The 19,902-nt window shown below is 43.0% G+C and overlaps 1 protein-coding gene across 1 annotated transcript in view; it reads left to right on the forward strand.

Moving 5' to 3' along the window:
- The first annotated feature begins 13,195 nt into the window (after positions 1-13,195).
- Positions 13,196-19,902, forward strand: part of LOC124131226 — a 36,690-nt gene continuing 29,983 nt past the window's right edge. Inside the window, exon 1 of the mRNA XM_046494339.2 lies at positions 13,196-13,386. Within this exon, the coding sequence (XP_046350295.2) occupies positions 13,326-13,386 (61 nt within the window). The 5' untranslated portion in view covers positions 13,196-13,325. The remainder of the gene's footprint in view (positions 13,387-19,902) is intronic.

Consider the following 19,902-nt stretch of genomic DNA (forward strand, 5'->3'; position numbering starts at 1 on the left):
GACAAATTAAGGACGAATTAAAGCAACACAAGCGCCCTTAACGGAACACGAGGGCTGTACAAATGAGAAAATGTATCAGCTGTGTTCGTATAAATGAGAACCGACTCTGTTCTTTCAAAACTTGCGTGATCTGGACTTATAAACTGGTTTTAGACACTGGTCAAACTGTATAAAAAGGGATGATTTTAAGGATTTTCGTGAAATGTTTTGTTTCTAAGATTTGGACCCGTGAAGATCCGATTAAGAACAGGTCTTCAGCAGCCTATGTTGTTAGAGGCGACAAATGGGATCGGGTGGTCAGGCTCGCTGACTTGGTTGATGCATGTCATCGTATCCCAATTGCGTCGATCGATCCTCATGAAGTCATTCACTGGATTGTTTGATCCAGACTCGATTATTTACAGACCGCCGTCATATAGCTGGAATATTGATGAGTGGGGCGTTGACCAACAAACAAACAAACAAAACCTTTGCGTTTCTTCATGATATCTATAGCTATTACCTATTATCGATTCTATACAAAACGTTATATATGTATTCATAGTGCATGAATTCTTAATGTTACGTAATTGTTACCTAACACATTTTTGTATTTTTTAAGATAAAGGAAATCCCACTCAGCTAAATCGTCATTAGCGGCCGTTGTGTGATTCCAGCCTAAAACAAAAATTAAAATTTGGTCGACTGTTTCAAGTTGTAAAATGACGTTTGCTTCCAAATAAGGAATCGATTTGAGATCAAGGCCTGCTGAGATTGATTGAGTAAATATATTATTTTTTTACCAGTTGAGCGCCAGCTACACGTTCCTTCATATCCCGTCCACATGCACTTATGTACATATGGGTGTATATTTGCATACGTTTGTAAATATACATACGCCAGTATACTTGTCATGGGAACGCGTTTACTCATGTGTGTATATTTACACCAGGAGAAACTTTGCATCATGTTTGGAGCATGTGCAAATGTTAATTTAATTTTGCACTTTATGGATATGTTGTAATGTGAACAATAATGTCAACGTCAGAGGATGATTTGCCAACACCAAACAAATTGTCATCAGTTCTGTATTCTGAAGTTGACGCTCTTCAGTATACAGCTATACCAGCTTTGATGCGGACATCCAGTGCTGGGCGGACAGTATTAATGGGGTTTCCAGGAGTCCAAATCTTGTGTATAGATAACATCAAACACATGTTGCTTCATGTGAAGATTTCTGTAAGGTTACTCTATTCTCATTCGACTTTGATTGGAAAACAACATTTTCATGTTGAAAGTCGTGAACAGACTGATGAATATATGTGCCTTACACTATTTAATACACCATATTTACACACCTTAGTTAATTTTTTTGTGAACGCATCGTCAATTTACATATACACACGTTTGTTTAGTTACTTACATGAGTAAATGGTGTGCATGTGAACGGGGTATTAGCATTACGATACCATTTGACTGTTATCACAGTTCAAACAGATCTATTCTTAATCGAAATCCGTGCCGATTAATCAAATGCAAAGTTTAAAAGAAGCTGACATTCTGTAGGTCAAGGTATGAATATGTGACATCAATGTCAGATAGATAATAGTCTTGCTTTGAACTGTATAACTGGGAAAATCTAAAACGAAAATATAGCAAACCAAGATATGCATACATCTCACCCGGCAATATTCCAGCAATATGACGGCGGTTTGTAAATTATTTTAATAATCGAGACTGGACCACGTTTTCAAGTGATGTTTGTCATGAGCATCAATTTACGCAAATGGGATACGAAGACAATCGTCATGCATCAACCATGTCAGCGAGCCTGACCACCCACTCGATCCCGTTATTCGCCTCTTACGACGAACATGGGTTGCTGCCGACCCATTTGAACCCGGATCTTCGCGGGGGACAAGCATGGGTTGATAACGACCAATTTAAACCCAGATCTACATGGAGTACAAGCATGAGTCGCCGTAGACCAATTTAAACCCAGATCTACACGGAGTACAAGCATGCGTCGCTGACGACCAATTCAAACCCAGATCTACACGGAGTACAAGCATGAGTCGCCGTAGACCAATTTAAACCCAGATCTACACGGAGTACAAGCACGAGTCGCCGTAGACCAATTTAAACCCAGATCTACACGGAGTACAAGCATGCGTCGCTGACCACCAATTCAAACCCAGATCTACACGGAGTACAAGCACGAGTCGCCGTAGACCAATTTAAACCCAGACCTACATGGAGTACAAGCATGAGTCGCCGAAGACCAATTCAAACCCAGATCTACACGGAGTACAATCATGCGTCGCTGACGACCAATTCAAACCCAGATCTACACGGAGTACAAGCATGAGTCGCCGTAGACCAATTTAAACCCAGATCTACACGGAGTACAAGCATGCGTCGCTGACGACCAATTCAAACCCAGATCTACACGGAGTACAAGCATGAGTCGCCGTAGACCAATTTAAACCCAGATCTACACGGAGTACAAGCATGCGTCGCTGACGACCAATTCAAACCCAGATCTACACGGAGTACAAGCATGAGTCGCCGTAGACCAATTTAAACCCAGATCTACACGGAGTACAAGCATGCGTCGCTGACGACCAATTCAAACCCAGATCTACACGGAGTACAAGCATGAGTCGCCGTAGACCAATTTAAACCCAGATCTACACGGAGTACAAGCATGCGTCGCTGACGACCAATTCAAACCCAGATCTACACGGAGTACAAGCATGAGTCGCCGTAGACCAATTTAAACCCAGATCTACACGGAGTACAAGCATGCGTCGCTGACGACCAATTCAAACCCAGATCTACACGTAGTACAAGCATGAGTCGCCGTAGACCAATTCAAACCCAGACGTACACGGAGTACAAGTATGAGTCGCTGACGACTTATTCAAACCCAGATCTACACGGAGTACAAGCATGAGTCGCCGTAGACCAATTTAAACCCAGATCTACACGGAGTACAAGCATGAGTCGCTGACTACCAATTCAAACCCAGATCTACACGGAGTACAAGCATGAGTCGCCGAGGACCAATTCAAACCCAGATCTACACGGAGTACAAGCATGGGTTGATAACGACCAATTCAAACCCAGATCTACACGGAGTACAAGCGTGAGTCGCCGTAGACCAATTCAAACCCAGATCTACACGGAGTACAAGCATGGGTTGATAACGACCAATTCAAACCCAGATCTACACGGAGTACAAGCATGAGTCGACGAAGACCAATTCGAACCCGGAACTTCACGAGGGCCAAGCATGGATCGCCGAAGACCAATTCGGACACGGAACTTCACGAGGGCCAAGCATGGGTCGCCGAAGACCAATTCGGACCCGGAACTACACTAGGGCCAAGCATGGGTCGCAGAAGACTAATTCGGACCCGGAACTTCACGAGGGCCAAGCATGGGTCGCCGAAGACCAGTTTGGACCCGGAACTTCACGAGGGCCAAGCATGGATCGCCGAAGACCAATTCGGACCGGGAACTTCACGAGGGCCAAGCATTTGTTGCTGCTGACCAATTCTAACCAGGATCTAACGCGGTACAAGCATACGTTACTGACAACATATTCGAAAACCCGGATCTCCCCGGGAACAAACATGTGTCGCTGACGACCTATTCGAACCCGGATCTTCACGGGGGTGTAAATTAACAAGACAAGATATTGACTGACTCATTTCATGGTCGACATTTGAAAGTTCAGGGCATCCAATACTTGACTACAACTGCAGATTAAAAAAAAACCCAACATGTTTATTGTAAATTTAAATTAAAATGTTATCAGTATTTTTCTTTAAGTACTCATGGTGAACTCTTAGTGACAGACATGACGTCAATCAGGAATGTGATGGCAAACTGACATAGACAGAAAGACAGATAGGTGTGCACTTAAACAGATAAACACACCTACACTGTATATAGAGACGTCACCACGCGAATGTGTTTGGGGATGGTAAAAATCCTGTATTCGAAATAAACGTTATATTTAACGATAGTGTTTATCTCAAAGATTGGATATTTACCATCACCATGCACACAAGCGTGAGAGCAGTTTTATCATATATTGTCATTCTTAAATTCTGGTCACGAAAACAGTTTTTTCACCTATCACAAACGATGCTTAAAAATTGCAGGTTTTACTGAAGCGTGCGCATTAATATATTACATAAGGTCAGTGATAGGTCGGTCGGATAGCTACAGCAGTCAATAACGCTGAACGTGAAAGTTGCTATTTAGACGGGTGGCGCAACTGCATACAGGCAAAATACTCTTGCATACACGTAATGTTTCAATGTCGGTGGACCCGTGAAGATCCGTGGGAGAATAGGTCTTCCGGCGCGCTGCGATGTAACAGTGAGGCCCGACCTCAAGACGACAGGGCCGCGAGTCTCCCTCGAATCTGTGAGAAGAAACCCCAAAGGGAGGGATAGACACTTATCACTTTGGGGAAACCCACGTGCGCTAATAATGCAACGAACACCAATGATCTCAGGATTCGAACTCACTCGTATGGCCCTGACATCGAATTATGACGCGCTATACAACAGAACCAACCGTTCCTATGGCGACAGATATGAGAGGAAGAATAGGCGACCTTTAGACTAAAGCTGTGTAAAGTGAAGCGCATGGTGGAATATATCCATGGGCCGATTTCAGTATCCATCGATGGCAACTTAGAATATGAATAGATTATATCGATGCCGCACTACGTCACCAATAGTGACTATAGACCGTGAAGATCCGGGGTAGAATAGGTCTTCAGCAACCCATGCTTGCCGTAAAAGGCGACTATGCTTGTCGGAAGAGTCGACTAACGGGATCGGGTGGTCAGGCTCGCTGACTTCGTTGATGCATGTCATCGTATCCCATTTGCGTGGATCGATGCTCATGATGTCAATCACTGGATTGTCTGGTCCAGGTTGATTTTTTAAAGACCGCCTCATATAGCTAGAATATTGCGGATTGCGGCGTTAAACAACAAACAAACAAATCAATGTCATTGATTAACTTTTGTATCAGTTCATCTGTTGGCCCTCTGGAGAAATTGGCCTATGCCAAAGGGAAGCTACTCTAGTCTATGAGACGTCACGTTTGTTCATATAAATTAGAGTCTGTCTAGCCTGTCATAACGTTACGGAACAGCTGTGAAATGCAGCCAGATGTGGCACACATCGACAAGGAAAAGCTGGTAAAATATTTTGGCCAAAATACAACAGTCTGTTTTAAATTCGGTCGAAGAGCACATGTATGGACACTGATCCGGTTGGCGTTTTTACTGACATTGCTTTGCAAGTTGTGGCTCCAGAGTTGCCTAGATTTGTAAAGGGTCTAAGCTACGTCCTTGTTGGACACTGAGTTTCGGTATCTAGACTTTTATTTTGACGATGATGACATTTACCCGAGTAATTTGTAGAAAGAACCCCGATGGTCAATCCTGACTCAATCGGAGATAGACAAGGGCGACGCCATGTTTGTTTGTAAACACTGATAGTGGTACCCACCTAACCTCGTATGTTTGTCTATTTATCCGTAAAAGACACCAAAGCATGGTTTGATCTGTTGGTGTTATCCTGCCAGGAACCTACCCATTAGATGATACAATGACAGAGACCAGACAAATAGACGGGCGGATGAACCTACCCATTAGATGATACAATGACAGAGACCAGACAAATAGACGGGCGGATGAACCTACCCATTAGATGATACAATGACAGAGACCAGACAAATAGACGGGCGGATGAACCTACCCATTAGATGATACAATGACAGAGACCAGACAAATAGACGGGCGGATGAACCTACCCATTAGATGATACAATGACAGAGACCAGACAAATAGACGGGCGGATGAACCTACCCATTAGATGATACAATGACAGAGACCAGACAAATAGACGGGCGGATGAACCTACCCATTAGATGATACAATGACAGAGACCAGACAAATAGACGGGCGGATGAACCTACCCATTAGATGATACAATGACAGAGACCAGACAAATAGACGGGCGGATGAACCTACCCATTAGATGATACAATGACAGAGACCAGACAAATAGACGGGCGGATGAACCTACCCATTAGATGATACAATGACAGAGACCAGACAAATAGACGGGCGGATGAACCTACCCATTAGATGATACAATGACAGAGACCAGACAAATAGAGGGGCGGATGAACCTACCCATTAGATGATACAATGACAGAGACCAGACAAATAGACGGGCGGATGAACCTACCCATTAGATGATACAATGACAGAGACCAGACAAATAGACGGGCGGATGAACCTACCCATTAGATGATACAATGACAGAGACCAGACAAATAGACGGGCGGATGAACCTACCCATTAGATGATACAATGACAGAGACCAGACAAATAGAGGGGTGGATGAACCTACCCATTAGATGATACAATGACAGAGACCAGACAAATAGACGGGCGGATGAACCTACCCATTAGATGATACAATGACAGAGACCAGACAAATAGACGGGCGGATGAACCTACCCATTAGATATTACAATGACAGAGACCAGACAAATAGACGGGCGGATGAACCTACCCATTAGATGATACAATGACAGAGACCAGACAAATAGACGGGCGGATGAACCTACCCATTAGATGATACAATGACAGAGACCAGACAAATAGACGGGCGGATGAACCTACCCATTAGATGATACAATGACAGAGACCAGACAAATAGACGGGCGGATGAACCTACCCATTAGATGATACAATGACAGAGACCAGACACATAGACGGGCGGATGAACCTACCCATTAGATGATACAATGACAGAGACCAGACAAATAGACGGGCGGATGAACCTACCCATTAGATGATACAATGACAGAGACCAGACAAATAGACGGGCGGATGAACCTACCCATTAGATGATACAATGACAGAGAACAGACAAATAGACGGGCGGATGAACCTACCCATTAGATGATACAATGACAGAGACCAGACACATAGACGGGCGGATGAACCTACCCATTAGATGATACAATGACAGAGACCAGACAAATAGACGGGCGGATGAACCTACCCATTAGATGATACAATGACAGAGACCAGACAAATAGACGGGCGGATGAACCTACCCATTAGATGATACAATGACAGAGACCAGACAAATAGACGGGCGGATGAACCTACCCATTAGATGATACAATGACAGAGACCAGACAAATAGACGGGCGGATGAACCTACCCATTAGATGATACAATGACAGAGACCAGACAAATAGAGGGGCGGATGAACCTACCCATTAGATGATACAATGACAGAGACCAGACAAATAGACGGGCGGATGAACCTACCCATTAGATGATACAATGACAGAGACCAGACAAATAGACGGGCGGATGAACCTACCCATTAGATATTACAATGACAGAGACCAGACAAATAGACGGGCGGATGAACCTACCCATTAGATGATACAATGACAGAGACCAGACAAATAGACGGGCGGATGAACCTACCCATTAGATGATACAATGACAGAGACCAGACAAATAGACGGGCGGATGAACCTACCCATTAGATGATACAATGACAGAGACCAGACAAATAGACGGGCGGATGAACCTACCCATTAGATGATACAATGACAGAGACCAGACAAATAGACGGGCGGATGAACCTACCCATTAGATGATACAATGACAGAGACCAGACAAATAGACGGGCGGATGAACCTACCCATTAGATGATACAATGACAGAGACCAGACAAATAGACGGGCGGATGAACCTACCCATTAGATGATACAATGACAGAGACCAGACAAATAGACGGGCGGATGAACCTACCCATTAGATGATACAATGACAGAGACCAGACAATTAGACGGGCGGATGAACCTACCCATTAGATGATACAATGACAGAGACCAGACAAATAGACGGGCGGATGAACCTACCCATTAGATGATACAATGACAGAGACCAGACAAATAGACGGGCGGATGAACCTACCCATTAGATGATACAATGACAGAGACCAGACAAATAGACGGGCGGATGAACCTACCCATTAGATGATACAATGACAGAGACCAGACAAATAGACGGGCGGATGAACCTACCCATTAGATGATACAATGACAGAGACCAGACAAATAGACGGGCGGATGAACCTACCCATTAGATGATACAATGACAGAGACCAGACAAATAGACGGGCGGATGAACCTACCCATTAGATGATACAATGACAGAGACCAGACAAATAGACGGGCGGATGAACCTACCCATTAGATGATACAATGACAGAGACCAGACAATTAGACGGGCGGATGAACCTACCCATTAGATGATACAATGACAGAGACCAGACAAATAGACGGGCGGATGAACCTACCCATTAGATGATACAATGACAGAGACCAGACATAGAGGGGCGGATGAACCTACCCATTAGATGATACAATGACAGAGACCAGGCAAATAGACGGGCGGATGAACCTACCCATTAGATGATACAATGACAGAGACCAGACAAATAGACGGGCGGATGAACCTACCCATTAGATGATACAATGACAGAGACCAGACAAATAGACGGGCGGATGAACCTACCCATTAGATGATACAATGACAGAGACCAGACAAATAGACGGGCGGATGAACCTACCCATTAGATGATACAATGACAGAGACCAGACAAATAGACGGGCGGATGAACCTACCCATTAGATGATACAATGACAGAGACCAGACATAGAGGGGCGGATGAACCTACCCATTAGATGATACAATGACAGAGACCAGACAAATAGACGGGCGGATGAACCTACCCATTAGATGATACAATGACAGAGACCAGACAAATAGACGGGCGGATGAACCTACCCATTAGATGATACAATGACAGAGGCCAGACAAATAGACGGGCGGATGAACCTACCCATTAGATGATACAATGACAGAGACCAGACAAATAGACGGGCGGATGAACCTACCCATTAGATGATACAATGACAGAGACCAGACAAATAGACGGGCGGATGAACCTACCCATTAGATGATACAATGACAGAGACCAGACAAATAGACGGGCGGATGAACCTACCCATTAGATGATACAATGACAGAGACCAGACACATAGACGGGCGGATGAACCTACCCATTAGATGATACAATGACAGAGACCAGACAAATAGACGGGCGGATGAACCTACCCATTAGATGATACAATGACAGAGACCAGACAAATAGACGGGCGGATGAACCTACCCATTAGATGATACAATGACAGAGACCAGACAAATAGACGGGCGGATGAACCTACCCATTAGATGATACAATGACAGAGACCAGACAAATAGACGGGCGGATGAACCTACCCATTAGATGATACAATGACAGAGACCAGACAAATAGAGGGGCGGATGAACCTACCCATTAGATGATACAATGACAGAGACCAGACAAATAGACGGGCGGATGAACCTACCCATTAGATGATACAATGACAGAGACCAGACAAATAGACGGGCGGATGAACCTACCCATTAGATGATACAATGACAGAGACCAGACAAATAGACGGGCGGATGAACCTACCCATTAGATGATACAATGACAGAGACCAGACAAATAGACGGGCGGATGAACCTACCCATTAGATGATACAATGACAGAGACCAGACAAATAGACGGGCGGATGAACCTACCCATTAGATGATACAATGACAGAGACCAGACAAATAGACGGGCGGATGAACCTACCCATTAGATGATACAATGACAGAGACCAGACAAATAGACGGGCGGATGAACCTACCCATTAGATGATACAATGACAGAGACCAGACAAATAGACGGGCGGATGAACCTACCCATTAGATGATACAATGACAGAGACCAGACATAGAGGGGAGGATGAACCTACCCATTAGATGATACAATGACAGAGACCAGACAAATAGACGGGCGGATGAACCTACCCATTAGATGATACAATGACAGAGACCAGACAAATAGACGGGCGGATGAACCTACCCATTAGATGATACAATGACAGAGACCAGACAAATAGACGGGCGGATGAACCTACCCATTAGATGATACAATGACAGAGACCAGACAAATAGACGGGCGGATGAACCTACCCATTAGATGATACAATGACAGAGACCAGACAAATAGACGGGCGGATGAACCTACCCATTAGATGATACAATGACAGAGACCAGACAAATAGACGGGCGGATGAACCTACCCATTAGATGATACAATGACAGAGACCAGACATAGAGGGGCGGATGAACCTACCCATTAGATGATACAATGACAGAGACCAGACAAATAGACGGGCGGATGAACCTACCCATTAGATGATACAATGACAGAGACCAGACAAATAGACGGGCGGATGAACCTACCCATTAGATGATACAATGACAGAGACCAGACAAATAGACGGGCGGATGAACCTACCCATTAGATGATACAATGACAGAGACCAGACAAATAGACGGGCGGATGAACCTACCCATTAGATGATACAATGACAGAGACCAGACAAATAGACGGGCGGATGAACCTACCCATTAGATGATACAATGACAGAGACCAGACACATAGACGGGCGGATGAACCTACCCATTAGATGATACAATGACAGAGACCAGACAAATAGACGGGCGGATGAACCTACCCATTAGATGATACAATGACAGAGACCAGACAAATAGACGGGCGGATGAACCTACCCATTAGATGATACAATGACAGAGACCAGACAAATAGACGGGCGGATGAACCTACCCATTAGATGATACAATGACAGAAACCAGACAAATAGACGGGCGGATGAACCTACCCATTAGATGATACAATGACAGAGACCAGACAAATAGACGGGCGGATGAACCTACCCATTAGATGATACAATGACAGAGACCAGACAAATAGACGGGCGGATGAACCTACCCATTAGATGATACAATGACAGAGACCAGACAAATAGACGGGCGGATGAACCTACCCATTAGATGATACAATGACAGAGACCAGACAAATAGACGGGCGGATGAACCTACCCATTAGATGATACAATGACAGAGACCAGACAAATAGACGGGCGGATGAACCTACCCATTAGATGATACAATGACAGAGACCAGACATAGAGGGGCGGATGAACCTACCCATTAGATGATACAATGACAGAGACCAGACAAATAGACGGGCGGATGAACCTACCCATTAGATGATACAATGACAGAGACCAGACAAATAGACGGGCGGATGAACCTACCCATTAGATGATACAATGACAGAGACCAGACAAATAGACGGGCGGATGAACCTACCCATTAGATGATACAATGACAGAGACCAGACAAATAGACGGGCGGATGAACCTACCCATTAGATGATACAATGACAGAGACCAGACAAATAGAGGGGCGGATGAACCTACCCATTAGATGATACAATGACAGAGACCAGACAAATAGACGGGCGGATGAACCTACCCATTAGATGATACAATGACAGAGACCAGACAAATAGACGGGCGGATGAACCTACCCATTAGATGATACAATGACAGAGACCAGACAAATAGACGGGCGGATGAACCTACCCATTAGATGATACAATGACAGAGACCAGACAAATAGACGGGCGGATGAACCTACCCATTAGATGATACAATGACAGAGACCAGACAAATAGACGGGCGGATGAACCTACCCATTAGATGATACAATGACAGAGACCAGACAAATAGACGGGCGGATGAACCTACCCATTAGATGATACAATGACAGAGACCAGACAAATAGACGGGCGGATGAACCTACCCATTAGATGATACAATGACAGAGACCAGACAAATAGACGGGCGGATGAACCTACCCATTAGATGATACAATGACAGAGACCAGACACATAGACGGGCGGATGAACCTACCCATTAGATGATACAATGACAGAGACCAGACAAATAGACGGGCGGATGAACCTACCCATTAGATGATACAATGACAGAGACCAGACAAATAGACGGGCGGATGAACCTACCCATTAGATGATACAATGACAGAGACCAGACAAATAGACGGGCGGATGAACCTACCCATTAGATGATACAATGACAGAGATCAGACAAATAGAGGGGTGGATGAACCTACCCATTAGATGATACAATGACAGAGACCAGACAAATAGACGGGCGGATGAACCTACCCATTAGATGATACAATGACAGAGACCAGACAAATAGACGGGCGGATGAACCTACCCATTAGATGATACAATGACAGAGACCAGACAAATAGAGGGGCGGATGAACCTACCCATTAGATGATACAATGACAGAGACCAGACAAATAGACGGGCGGATGAACCTACCCATTAGATGATACAATGACAGAGACCAGACAAATAGACGGGCGGATGAACCTACCCATTAGATGATACAATGACAGAGACCAGACAAATAGACGGGCGGATGAACAGGCAGGTGGACGGAGACCCGCACAGGCAGACAGCCACAGAGGGACATAGACAGACACCCATGGGAAAAAATACCTAAAAAATAAAATATAGCTTATTCGCTGTCAAATGTCATATCATTAAAGGACGTCATACATAGCGACCATCATCACGCTGACAATCCGGGCTCTATTCCCATCATGGCTCCAATATTGGTGCCATTTTTTGGAATCTCCGGTCTTCATTTGGCTGTATAATTGTAAAATGCGCCGACTCTCATAATTAACACACTCGCTAACCCGTGAATGTATACGGAACAAAAACGTGAGGGATCGTGACTATTTTGGGTTATATTTTTATGAAATTGTGTGCTCAGTCGTCACTACAAAAAAGGTATCCCAAAAATATTATTACTATTAACATTTTTGGTCAGTGTAGTTTGCTTCGCCGCATGAATGTCCATTTGTCACATTTGTCACATTTATGGGTGCAGAGTGTGAGGCATAATTCTGGTTCCTCGTCGTAACAGTCTTGAAAGAAATACTAAACGCGGGTTAAAACTATACTCATTCACTCACTGACACACACACAAATTCGCATCGGCCAACAGCCAACCTCACCAACACGCTCAACTCGATCAAACTCCCTTGACCCGAGTCAGCTCAGCATTGGCAGATCTCCAAACAGAACACCGATAACACTCACAACGAACCCCTCGTAAGGCGACGCAGAATCTTTAAATCGGTGGCAGTAAACAATCAACAAAGATGAGGGGTGTTGATCGCGTTCTCGTCCGCGGCTGACACATCCAGGGGACGCGCTAGGGGGATGCTGACGCACTTGGGGATAGACATGGGGCTGCGGCTGCTGTTGGTCGTTGTTATTCCAGGTAAGAGGGAAAAACGGTCAAAATAGCAGGCGGGATAGGAGGCTCGGTAAAACCGACCGGTAAAAACACTGTACTATTCTTTGGGGATTTAACAATAAAAACCTTTTACGGATCAAAAGATAAATAGTTTTAATTCTTTTATTTTGGGGATTTGGTGACATTTAGATTTGAATTGCGTTCATGCGTTTCGCGTTTGATTCATGGTAGAACCAAAGGTTATTCAATTCGGCAGTTTGCGATCGTGTGGACTTACGTCTTTATGATGATATTGCAATTGATTAAACTGATGATGATCAGTTTGTAACAAAAATGATCATGATAATAATAAATGGTTTTGGATCGTCAAAAAACTATACTTCTAGTCCATGTCTTATCTCGTTTCAAAAATCACAACTCGCTATTATTTCTTTTTTTTAAATATCCGATGTACAGTTGCATAACTGTGATGCTGCTGCCTGCGGCATTAAACAATATTCACTCTCATTCTTACTTAAAATGTTGGAATACTAAGCTGATTTCGAAATTAACGTATGAACAAATCAACCATTGAGATTATAATCAATTCTTTAATACTGCAAGTGGCGGACTGTTTAACATGGGGAAAGTTGAACTGATATGAATCCCACATTTGCACCTAAGTGATCGTAACTCACATTGACTTTGAATTGTAGATAATCTCCACATTAACCATCATCTTTGAGTAAAACGTTATGACGAAAACGTTATATACTGATAGCCCTTTAATTCACCTGAGTTCAACATTAACGGTTGGTGAGATTGGAGGTCACAATGTTTATCTCGTTGCTTGTCTGTTGCTTTCACACGAGTTTAACTGTGAGCATAAAAACTTTGTAAAATCATTGTGTTAAAGGGCAGCGCCTTCCAAAAAACGTTTACACGAACTGACGCGACATCCACCATGCCCGAGCTGTCTGACGCATTCCCCATAATCGTTACTTCGCGACGTTTTATATAGTTTTTTTGTTATTTTTTCCCCGCCGTCAAGATTTTTTGTCTATAAAAAATTAGAGGTGAGTTTGACCCTAGAGATCCGAGATGGATTTCCAAAATGGCCGTGCCCGGTGTAAAATCGCCGACTTCCCTGGTGCTGTGATTGTCAGATTATCGAAGCCAAATTAAATGTTTCTAATTATCAAATTATTTCCTTTCGTCAGCAAATTTTTTATACATGTTTGTCAAAGTAGGAAAGAATATTATGTTGAAAAGACGATTAATTTGTTTTACGTCATCTGTAGGATATATTTGATGACGTCATCTCTAAAAGGTCAATATGAAGGGTTTTTACCTTGATCTCGTTACAGTTCGATGACACTTATGAGATGTTATTGTCACTCGCCAACATTACTTCGAGAATGAATCTTTGTAACGCGTAAGGACGTAATGATAAATTCGTTTCATGTACTGCGTCAAGATGCTGCGTCATTGTTGCCTTGCATAGCGCTCGGCATTAAGGGGATAAAACAAAGAGTGGTCTTGCTCCGAGTCAGTGCACTGTGTCTGAGTGTCCACAAGCACGCACGCACGCACGCACGCAGGCACACGTACGGCCGCACACACGTTCATACACGTCGGGGGGCACGGGTGGCCCTGTCGTCAAAGGCGCCGCGATTCGCTGTGCAGAGTTGCGTCCCTTGGGCACGCCAGAAACCTATGATTGTGGGTTCGAATCTCGGTTCGCCCCGATTATGTTTCTAGGTTTGTCAGCAAAAAACCCGTTATCGTGGGTTTCACCGAAGTGGTAAACGCCTGAGACGTGCATCACTTGGGGCTTTCCTCCTACATTAAGCTGACACGCCGTGATATAACTGGAATAGTGTTAAAAGCGGCGTTAAACCCAACTCACTCACACACTCATAAACGTCGGTATATAAGTGCAATGACGTCAAGCACACCATGTCTATTTTACTGTATGTATATTGATTTGATTTTATTCATAGTGACTCACAGATCAAACGTGTCTCATATGTATGTTATATATGTTATAACACTCTCTCTAAACTCCTGCTTTGATTTCAACATTTGTATATACCTGACGGCCTAGACAGCCACTCTTATCAGTAGTGTACATGTATGATGGACGAGATTGGATATACTGTTATCACCCTACATGTATGTACGTGCGAGACAGAGTTTGTTATGTTAGTTTGTTTCATCGAGATAGCGATAATACGATGCGACAGTACGAAAGGACTCTGCCGATTCACAATATCACTTTATTGCGTACATTATCGCAATGTCGCTTTATAAGGTAAAGGTAAAAAACCAGTCTTCAGCAACCCATGCTTGTCGTGACAGTCGACTAACGGGATCGACTGGTCATGCTCGCTGACTTGATTGATGCATGTAATCGTATCCCAATTGCGTGGATCGATGCTCATGCGGTCAATCACTGGATTGTTTGATCCAGACTCGGTTATTTACAGACCGCCGTCATATAGCTGGAATATTACTGAGTGCGGCGTAAAACAACACACATACAAATTATAAGGTAGAGAAAAAATACACTGGGCTATAATTTGGATCGTGTAATAACATGATCGTGTGTACCGTCGATACTTTCTGACATACCGTTATAGTATACATATGGAGATACAATACTACATTTGTCTTATTGAGTGCGCCACACATGACAATATCAATGTTGTCAGGTGACGACAAAAGTAAAACATTTTTTTTATTCGTTATTCTTTGTCATTGTCAAGAGCACAGAAATGCGAAGTAAAATTTACGCATGTATTGATCTTTATTAAGATATAAAAGTTGTGGGAAAATAATGGCCCTTCTCGGCCATCATAGTTACGTAAGTTAGTTGTGGTCGCGACCTGGCTGAGTTATTTCTAGAAAGAGATTACTACCCTGGTTGTAATCATGACTCTGAATATATCTATTTACCCATACGTCCAAGACCAAGTGTCAGTGCGTTCTCATTGATCCGTGATCGTAGGTTGTGCACGAATGCATGTATTTTTTGAGCGCAAACAAGGTAAACTGAAGTTCAATATAGCTGTTGTTCTGTTCGGATATTGTTTTCCGCCACAGTATAGTCCTGGGTTCTGGTCCACAAAGCCATCGTAGCGCTACGACTGTCGTAAGTGTTTATTAAAGTATGGGAGTTACGATCATCTCAGCGCTAAGATCGCTTTGTGGAACGGGACCAAGCTGTCCCCTGTCCCACAAAGCCCCGGGAGCGCTACGACTGTCGTAATTCAGTGTTGCAGAGTTACAATCGACTCGCGTGAAGATCGTTTTGCGGAAGAGTCCCTTTACACTCCTCGTAGTGTTAAGATGGCGGTGTGTCATAGCTCCTTGCTATACGTCAGTCATGCAAGTGAATAGTCAACTCTGGAATACCTAAACCAGTTCTTTTGGACATGAGGACACATCAATGTCTTTGTGGTACGATGACACACTAATTGTATAACACATTGATGCAACCCGATTGTATTCGACTCTTTCGAGACGATTCTGTTTTTTTCACTCATCTATATTTTATATATGACTGCGGCTTGTGAATGATCGTGACGAGAGTATGGTTTTTTCGCCGCTTTTACCAATATTCCTGACGGGGGACACCAGAAATGGGCTTAACACATTGTAACCATGTGGGATCTTGACCAGACAGGCCTGAGATAAATAGTGATAAACGTCCCACGTCTACAAACATACTGTACTAAGGAACAAGAATATTTTCGACCGAGGAATCCTCACAGGGATTAAACACGCTTTGACTACGCCAGACCAATCGTTGTCGGGAATCCGCGGAAGGGAACAGTCCGGAAAATGTATGCATATACAGTCGAACCTCGTTGTCCCGAACTTGTATTTGTGTCATATTCACTGCTGTCTCGAACTCATAAAATTTCCCTGATGTCTCGAAACCCGGATAAAATTCCCCTGATGTCTCGAACCTCGGGTGTCTCGAACCCTGGGTAACTCGAACCTTTTTCCAGGTCCCCACGACTTCGACACAACGAGGTTCGACAGTATTCACAAAGTTTCTGTTCCTCGCATAACTTAGCCCTGTGTAAGAATAACGCAACATAATGTTGACAGTGTACATACTCCCTCGTAGAGAGCCCCAATATATCGGTTGTGTTTACACCTGACACCTAAATAAAAAATATACCTTTTTATAGATAAGATGATCGGCAGCGCGGCCTCTCGCGTGACAAGTCCACACACAGTATTGGCTTTGTTGTCAAAGATGTAAATAACTGCAATACGGATAAAACCTACATGTAAACAACGACATTTATGTCAGCGTATTTGAAATACCTTTGTTTAGGTTTCCGGGAGGTCTAAAGCGCTCAATAAACAACCGCTAATCTGAGAATTGTGTTTATTGTTAGCTTAATTGTTTTGCTTATATATAGCAGGGACAGTATATGTAAAAGCCTTCGTACCAATGTGTTACAGCCAATAGCCTAAAAATAATTTTTCCATTTTCCATCACCTTTTTTTAGAGGTAAACATGGATAAGATAACATATTGAGCTAATCTTTTTTTTTCATAGATTAACAAATATGTTTGTGTTACAAGCCTTTCATCAAACACACTATGGCTGAGAATATACTTAATTACGTGGTGGATAGGTATTCTCTGGTTGAATTTCGATTTGAGTGTTAGGTTGTAACAAGCCGGGTTATCACGTCGGCCTCATGAACATATATTAGGCAATCATTCGTTGTGTGAGTCGACAAGAACTTTTATTTAGTAAGAGGGAGTAGAACAGTTTGGTCGGTGTGTATGGATTAAACAGGCAAACTCGAATGTTTACAATGGCTGGATTCCCTGTGGCGGAATAAACAAATACATGTTGTTTTCATGTTGATAATAGAATTAAAAAAGATTGCAAATGACTATGCTTTGTATGTTAATCGCCTTGTTTATATATTAATATTTATAAAAAATGTTGATGTGTGGTTAAATTAATTTTCATGATGTGATGAGCGTATTTTGTCGTATTCTTAAAACACATTAGGGGCGGTCGGGTAGCCTAGTGGTTAAAGCGTTCAATCGTCACGCCGAAGACCCGGGTTCGATTCCCGACATGGGTACAATGTGTGAAGTCCATTTCTGGTGTCTTTGATACACTGTCACTGATACCATGTCACTGATACACTGTCACTGATATACTGTCACTGATATACTGTCACTGATACACTGTCACTGATATACTGTCACTGATATACTGTCACTAATACACTGTCACTGATACACTGTCACTGATACACTGTCACTGATACATTGTCACTATAATACTGTCACTGATACACTGTCACTGATACAATTTCCCTGAGAAACTGTCACTAATACACTGTCACTGATACACTGTCACTGATATACTGTCACTGATACACTGTCACTGATATACTGTCACTGATACACTGTCACTTATACACTGTCACTGATACACTGTCACTGATACACTGTCACTGATACACTGTCACTGATATAATGTCACTGATACACTATCACTGATACACTGTCACTGATACACTGTCACTGATACACTGTCTTTGATACACTGTCACTGATACACTGTCACTGATATACTGTCACTGATATACTGTCACTGATACACTGTCACTGATATACTGTCCCTGATACACTGTCACTGATACACTATCACTGATACACTGTCACTGATATAATGTCACTGATACACTATCACTGATACACTGTCACTGATACACTGTCACTGATACACTGTCTTTGATACACTGTCACTGATACACTGTCACTGATATACTGTCACTGATACACTGTCACTGATAAACTGTCACTAATACACTGTCACTGATACACTGTCACTGATACACTGTCTTTGATACACTGTCACTGATACACTGTACAATGTTATTCCTCACATCGGCGCAAAACTCACTCACTCACTCCAAGCACCAAAGCTGAAAACATTTTCGTTAAAAATTACGTGAGGTGTATTTTATCAGCGCGGACTGAAATGGGAACAGTTGGAAGAATTCGGTTTCAAAAAAGGGTTACCGATAACGGGTTTGTTTTAATGTTGTTGAAACCATAAGACTTATCTGCTTCACAACTCTGAGATTCAACGCTATGGAGGTGACAAATGAAGTAACGCTCTACAGTTTTACATTGTGCCTTGACCTGACTTTAAAGTACCTGGTCGACGCCGTTGTTGCATTCAGTGACATCTTTATGGAGGTCAAGTTAGCAGAACACAATCACTAAACGGTACACCCCGAATATCACGAACTCTCACACATATTCCTTATTCCAAAACTATCACAAATTGTTCGTTATATCTGAAGTTCTTCACATAACATTAATAACAATGATAGCAACAATATTAACAAACCTAGGGAATTATATTTATCTGTGATGTACCGAGTATTCGTTTTATTCGACGTTCTATTTTTCACATGAATATTAGCAAAAACAAAGGAATTAAAATTGGGTTTTGCTATAACCAAATACAATGGTCGTTATAGCCTAGTATTCGTTATAACTGAA

This window comes from Haliotis rufescens, unplaced genomic scaffold, assembly GCF_023055435.1.
Source record: "Haliotis rufescens isolate VD_foot unplaced genomic scaffold, xgHalRufe1.0.p SCAF_14, whole genome shotgun sequence".
Lineage (NCBI taxonomy): Eukaryota > Metazoa > Mollusca > Gastropoda > Lepetellida > Haliotidae > Haliotis > Haliotis rufescens.